The sequence below is a fragment of the Ursus arctos genome, unplaced genomic scaffold (genome assembly GCF_023065955.2).
Source record: "Ursus arctos isolate Adak ecotype North America unplaced genomic scaffold, UrsArc2.0 scaffold_2, whole genome shotgun sequence".
Lineage (NCBI taxonomy): Eukaryota > Metazoa > Chordata > Mammalia > Carnivora > Ursidae > Ursus > Ursus arctos.
Window position 1 is genome coordinate 6,666,696 of NW_026622874.1, and position 6,185 is coordinate 6,672,880.

At 60.5% G+C, this 6,185-nt stretch overlaps 1 protein-coding gene across 1 annotated transcript; it reads right to left on the reverse strand.

Moving 5' to 3' along the window:
• Positions 1-309: 309 nt before the first annotated feature.
• Positions 310-2,861, reverse strand: MIXL1 (Mix paired-like homeobox). Its single transcript, XM_026509041.3, has 4 exons — positions 2,620-2,861; positions 2,512-2,564; positions 1,778-2,295; positions 310-615 (listed from the first exon to the last, which is right to left on the reverse strand). The coding sequence occupies exons 1-4, from the start codon at positions 2,859-2,861 to the stop codon at positions 310-312; spliced, it is 1,119 nt and encodes a 372-aa protein (XP_026364826.2).
• Positions 2,862-6,185: the final 3,324 nt, after the last annotated feature.

The following is a 6,185-nucleotide window of genomic DNA, read 5'->3' on the forward strand; positions in this document are numbered from 1 at the left end:
GGGGACCGGCCAGCAGGAGCAGGGATGCAGACTGAACTGGAGGTGCGGGTTTGGAGACGCCCAGGTCAAGGACCTCGGGACTCCTGGGGCGGGGCCGGAGGAAGAAGAAGGGGGGGCGGGGGGGGGGGGAGGGAGGCTCACAGGAGAAGGGGAGGGAGCTTCACAGCTCAGAGCCGCCGGCGAAACTCTCACCAAGGTTAGCAGGCATGTGTCCCTCACCCCGCAGCCAGAAAGGCCAGCCTTCCGATGTGTGCGTCGTCGCCTTCCGTCCTGGCTCCTGGGGGCTGATCCTGGCTTGGCCCAGACTCCTCAGGAGTGACCGAAGGCAGAAAAGATGTGTTCCTCCCACGAGTCCGGCTTGGAACCAGCGTCTTCAGAGAGGGGAGAGTAGGTTTCGAAGTGCTGACCTTGGCAGCCTGGATGGGAGATGCCCTCCCCAGCCCTGTTGGGATCGGGCAGGCAGTTCACGTGGGCTTCAAGCGGCAGCTGGGGCTTCAAACATTTCGCTTCGGTTCCCTGAACGGCGGGGTGGAGGGAAAGCTCGGGCCTGGCCGAGGGCTGAAAGGCTTTCCCGCTCTGCCGCCTCGACTTGGCCCGCCGGTTTTGGAACCACACCTGGAAGAGGGAAGGGAAGCTGTTTGGGGTTGGAGTGCTTAGGCTAGCTCACCATTCCTGAGTTCCCCTTGAACCCACCCTTGTTCCCCTCTCGGAGCCCCACCCCCACCCCTGCTTTTCACAAAACTCTTGGGCCAAACGGTGGCTGGGAATTCAGAGGCCCAGGCTTTCCCTGCCTCACCGCTCCGGGGTGCAAAACGGGAAACCCGCCTCGTTCTACCCGGGCAGCATACGGGGGTATCTAGGATGAAAAGTAGCGTAGCAGAAACAGAAGCACTTTGCATTTGAGGATAAAATGCTTCTACGCTTAAAGATGCCAGGCGTTGAGAGAATTTAGAAAATCAATTTCGGGAAGTACAGCCCCTTGTCAAATCAATCGAGAAGGTGCTTTTGCTCTGCGGACTTCCCTTCTGTGAATGAAGTTTTCTGCTCACCGTTTCCCAACAAACAGAGTGTCCGGCTTAAGAAGGCTCGGGAACAAGCCTTAGGAACGCTTGGAGCCGACAGATGGATTCCACCAGGGACGCGGGGAAACGAGTCCGCTCCTCCCAGTGTTAAAGTGGGGGCTCCTACTTAAAACTGCCTGTGGACACAGACCAACGCGCGGCAGACTCGCGCAAAAAGGCAGGCTCTTCGTCACCAGCAAGCTCCAGGATTCGGGTCTAAATCACTTCGCAATAAACGCGCCTGGCATTGGATTTTTCAAACTGTGGCACGAAGCTCCCCGTAAATCAGGCTTTACTGAGATGCTACACTCCTTCGAACCAAAATTCCAGACCCAATACCCCCAAGAAAGGGGCCTTCAGGGCGCTGGGGGCCACTCGGAGAGTCAGCCCTGGCCTCTCCCAGAGACCAGGGTCCCACCGGGGGAAGCCCCAAGCGTGCCTCATTTATCCGTCCTTCCTGGATCAAGAAAAAGTGTTAAAGTACTTCTCACCCTCCTGCTCGAGGTGGACTTTCCGACCCTTTCAAGGGGCCGGAGGGCGTCCTTGGAGGGGCCGCGATCACACTGGACTCCGACGGAGGAAAGTGGCTGCGCGCGCGCCGCCGGACTCCCCCCCCCCCCCACGATCGCCCCAGCGACGGGTCCCGACGCCACCCGCCGTGGGCAGCCCGGGACCCGGGGGCTACCGGAGAGCGACCTGCCGAGCGCGAGGCTTACCTGGATCCTGGACTCGGGGAGCAGGGTGAGCGCGGCCAGGCGCTCGCGCAGGTGGATGTCGGGGTACATGGTCCGGCGGAAGACGAGCTCCAGCAGCTGCAGCTGCTCCGCGCTGAACGACGTGCGCTTGCGGCGCTGCGACGCCGACGGGGTGGGCGCGCCTGCGGGGGGCGCGCGGGGCGCAGGGGGCGCCGCGACTGGCACGGGGCCGACACCCAGGAAGCCGGCGAAGGGGCCGGGGCCCGGGGGCGGCGGCGGGGTAGCGGCGGCGGCGGGGCCGGGCGGGGGCGCGGGGAGCGCGGGGGCGGCCCCGAAGCCGAGCTGCTGGGACCGAGCCGCGGCCATCGCTGTGCAAGCCAGTGCGCCGCCCGAGGGGCGCGGGCCCGGGTTATAGGGCGCGGGCCGAGGGAGGGGCGGCGGCGCGCTCAAAGGGCCGGGCGCGCGGAGGCCCGTGTCCCCCCGGGGGGTCGGCCCGCCCTCAGCCCCGCCAGACGCCGTGGGAACTGCCGCTTCCGCCGCTGCGGCGGGGGGAGGGGAGGCGTGAACTTGGGCCGCTCCCCCTCCCCCCACCCCGGCGACCCCCCCGCCCGCCCCGGCCCGCCGGCCGCAATCCACATCACGGGGCGGGCCTCCCGCTCGCCGGCGCGCCGGGCCGGGGCAGCGACCCTTGCCCGCGTCCTCGGAGCTATTTACTTACCCCCCACCCACCCCCGGCTACGTGCCAGACCCGGTACCAGGTTGGTCAAACAGCCCGGCCCCTGCCCTCCGCCAGCCTCCCCGGCACATCCTGAATCGGGAGGGGGTGCAGATTAAGGGGCGGCAGAGGGAGGCCGCGACCTCACCTTGAGAGAGCGGCGGCCCCTTCGGAATGGCCGTGGGCCGTAGAACAAGGGTCCCCAGGGCGCCGCGGGCCTGAAAGCGTGCCCACGTTTACAGACGCGCAATCTGGTCTTTCCGGGGTGTTCCAGCGATGCTCACGAGCCGTCTGACGGGCGGGGCCCTGGGAAGTGTCCACGCAGGCCTGCCTCTGCCCTGGGGGGCCCCGTCCAAGTTCCCGTTTGGTCCTGATGTGTGCTGTGGTCATGGTTTGCGCCTCCGCCTCCCCTCCTAGACGGTAACGTCTGAGAGCTCGGGCACCCATTTCTCTCCTTCAAGTCTGGACATCTCACCGTGCTTGAGGCGCTGTGCTAGACCCTCCGTAGACCCCCCGTGCACGCCCCTCGCACTGGATGCCTCTGAATTCACTTTATGGGGAGAGAAACGCAGAGTCCCGCGTGGGAACCGCTCCACCCAGGAGAGGGGCCGCAGGCCCCTGGCTTCCTGCTCCCAGAACCTGAGCCCCGATTTGGCCAGGACCGTGCAAGGTTACTCGTTGGGAGTGTCCTTCAGGGCGCTGTCCCTGCCTGTCCATTCTAGAAGGCAGTAAGACACCACCCCCCCCCCCCAGGAAGGCCTTGGATGTTTCCGTCCTGGAGGGACGTCCTGGGTGTCAAACCGGAAAGGCTGCTGGGGACAGGAGTTCAGCGCTTGGTTCTCTCCTGGCGGGTGGCTGGGGTGTCAGGCACTGTTTCAAACCCCTGAGGCTCTTCCGGGCAGTCTGCTCCTCCGTCTCCCCACCCCCATGCCTTCTCTCTCTCTCTCTCCCTCCTCCCCCCTTCTTCTCTCTCTTCCTTTGCTGGGTTATGAGTCTTCAGGCAGAGGGTATATGGGATGGGAGGTCAGACCCTCCATTTCGATGTGCTCCATCATTCTTTCATTAACCCAAAAACCTTTTTTTTTTAAGATTTTTATTTATTTACTTGAGAGAGAGTGAGGGACAGAGAGAGAGAGAGAGAGAGAGAGAGAGCATGAGAGGGGGAGGGGCAGAGGCAGAGGGAGAAGCAGACCCTGGGCTTGATCCCAGGATGCCAAGATCACGACCTGAGCCCAAGGCAGATGTTTCACCGACCGAGCCACCCAGGCGCCCCCACCCAAAAGCCATTTATGAAACATCCCTGGGCAAGGCCGTAGTACACGTGTGTCCCTATGAAGCAGGTATTCCCCTCCCAGTCTTACAGATCCGGAGTAATTCCACAATCCAGACGAGGCCCAAAGGACTCCAAAGCCACTGTGCCAAGCCGGCCTCCAGAGAGACTCCTGTCTCACCACTCAGTTCCCCTGCACCCTCTGGAGGGGGGCAAAACCCCTGGCCCCTCCGGTCTTGGGGTTGTCTTTCAGGCCCCTTGGGCTCATTGGGGTCCCGGGCACAAGCAGTGGTGATCAGCCAGACTTGAGCAGACCTAAGGTCCGTAGCTGTAGCCAAGCTACCGGGACCAGGAGGCCGGCCTCCGAGGGAGCCAGCGATTTGCCGGCTGCTGGCAGCCACTTGAGGTCCAACAGCCGGAGAGGGCCCTTCGAGCCAGAGACCGCCCAGGGCCAGGAGTCACAGGAAATCTCCGGCTGTGCGGACACCTCCCCCGCCCCCGCCCCCCGGAGTCCTGCGTCCCAGCCGGTCCTCTGCGGCACCTGCTCCCCGCGGGGCCTCGCAGGCCGGAAGGTGGACCCGCCCAGAGGAACGAGTGCCTGGTCATGGGTGCAAACGGTGGCGGTTTGACAAAGCCACCTACACACACAGGCTTCTCAGCTTTCGAACCAGCAGTGAGAGATGCCCGCGCTCAGCGAGGGGCCAGGTCATCCCGCAGGCTTGGCTAGACGAGCGGTCTCCTTCCTGACTTTTCTGGAGAGCCTGTGGCATCATAATCCTCTGCAGTGGAATAAGATTTCAGCCTTTCCCCTTCTCTCCTCCTTTTGCTCTAAATGACGTTTTATCCGTGCACGCTTGTAACCTAAGGCATCACCTCGGTGGGGACACGGCCGAAACCCAGGATTGCAAGTGGGAGTGAGGGGTCGGTGAGGGAGACTTTATCCTACACTCCCTGGTGCTGCCTTATGATTCTTTCATCACGTGCATGATGACTCGGGGCAATGTGGCTTTCTGGGTTGGATCTTTTTTTTTTTTTTTTTTAAGTAAAGTCTACACCCAGTGGGGCCGGAACTCACGAGCAGGAGATCGCATGCCAGGCACCCCGGGATGGATCCTTAGGAAAGACGAAAGGACGTTAGTGGGAACACTGTTAAAATCTGAATGTTTAGAGGATGCAAGTAGTGTGTCTGGAAAGAGCTACTACTTGGCTGGGAATGGAATTCCCATTTCCGTGGTGGACGCGGACCAGGGTGACGAAGCTCTAAGCTCCCACAGCTCTCTTCAGAAGCTCTGATGTGTCCACTCGCTCGAAATCACAGGTCCTTTCCGCTCCCCTTGTGTTTGACAGACACCTCTAAAATCACAAATGGTTCCCACGAAACCCAAGCTCTGGATTCCTTACTCAGTTATCCTGCTGCAAGCACACAATGAATATTCTAGTTAATTCTTCCATACCTGTTTCCCCAAATGGAAAACAGAAAGAGCCCAATCCTTGACAACATCTTAAAAAATAATTATGGCAAGTTATTTTCCCAAGATACATAATCTGTGAAATTTAAGTGCTTTTAAAGAAATTTTTATTTATTTATTTTTTTGATAGTGAGAGAGAGAGAATGAGCAGGGAGAGTGGCAGAGGGAGAGGGAGAAGCAGACTCCCCACTGAGCAGGGGACCCCCCCCCCCACTCGGGACTTGATCCTGGGACCCTGGGATCGTGACCTGAGCCGAAGGCAGATGCTTCACGGACCAGCCACCCAGGTGCCCCTAAGTACATTTTTAATAGGCTCCAGGAGGTACTTTTCTGGACCAAAGCCAGTCAGGTTACCAGTTTCAGAACAGCACACTGAAGTTCAGGTTTAGCTGAAGGCAAGGGTCACTGAGATCAAGGGGTCTCGTCCACACCTGGGCTCCGCTCACTCACCACCAGACTTGCTCAGGGCTTTGGTCCTTATTTGCATTTGGTCCCTGGTAACATCTGGTGAAACAGAAGGGGAGAGCAAGGTGACACAGAAGACAGGCCTCAGGGAGACACACCCTGCATCCTGAGGGAAGGCCAGTGAGGACGCTGTAGAAAAAACAACAAGCTTAAAAAAAAAAAAAAGTATCATTATCTGGAGCAGCCCCAGTGGGGAGGCGGGAGCCACTTGGGGTAACCGTCCTGCTCTGCTTCCTCGGCATTTCCCACCACCGCTCCTGTCCCTGGTTCCCCCAAACATCACAGCCGCCTGCCTTTCTTCCCGAAGTGCTAAGTACCCTCTTCCCGGCTTTGTTGTTCAAGTCGGGTCCTCGGCGCTGCCCTGAGACCTGGCCCTCGCTCCGCCGGGTGTTTATTGACCAGAGAACCAGGAAAAGGAGAGTTGATGGCTCTCCTCCCGCCCGGAGCCCCCGAGCTGTTCGCCCCCTTTGATCCTGACTTTGATTTCCTCCCCTCTTGCTGCCCGGCCTC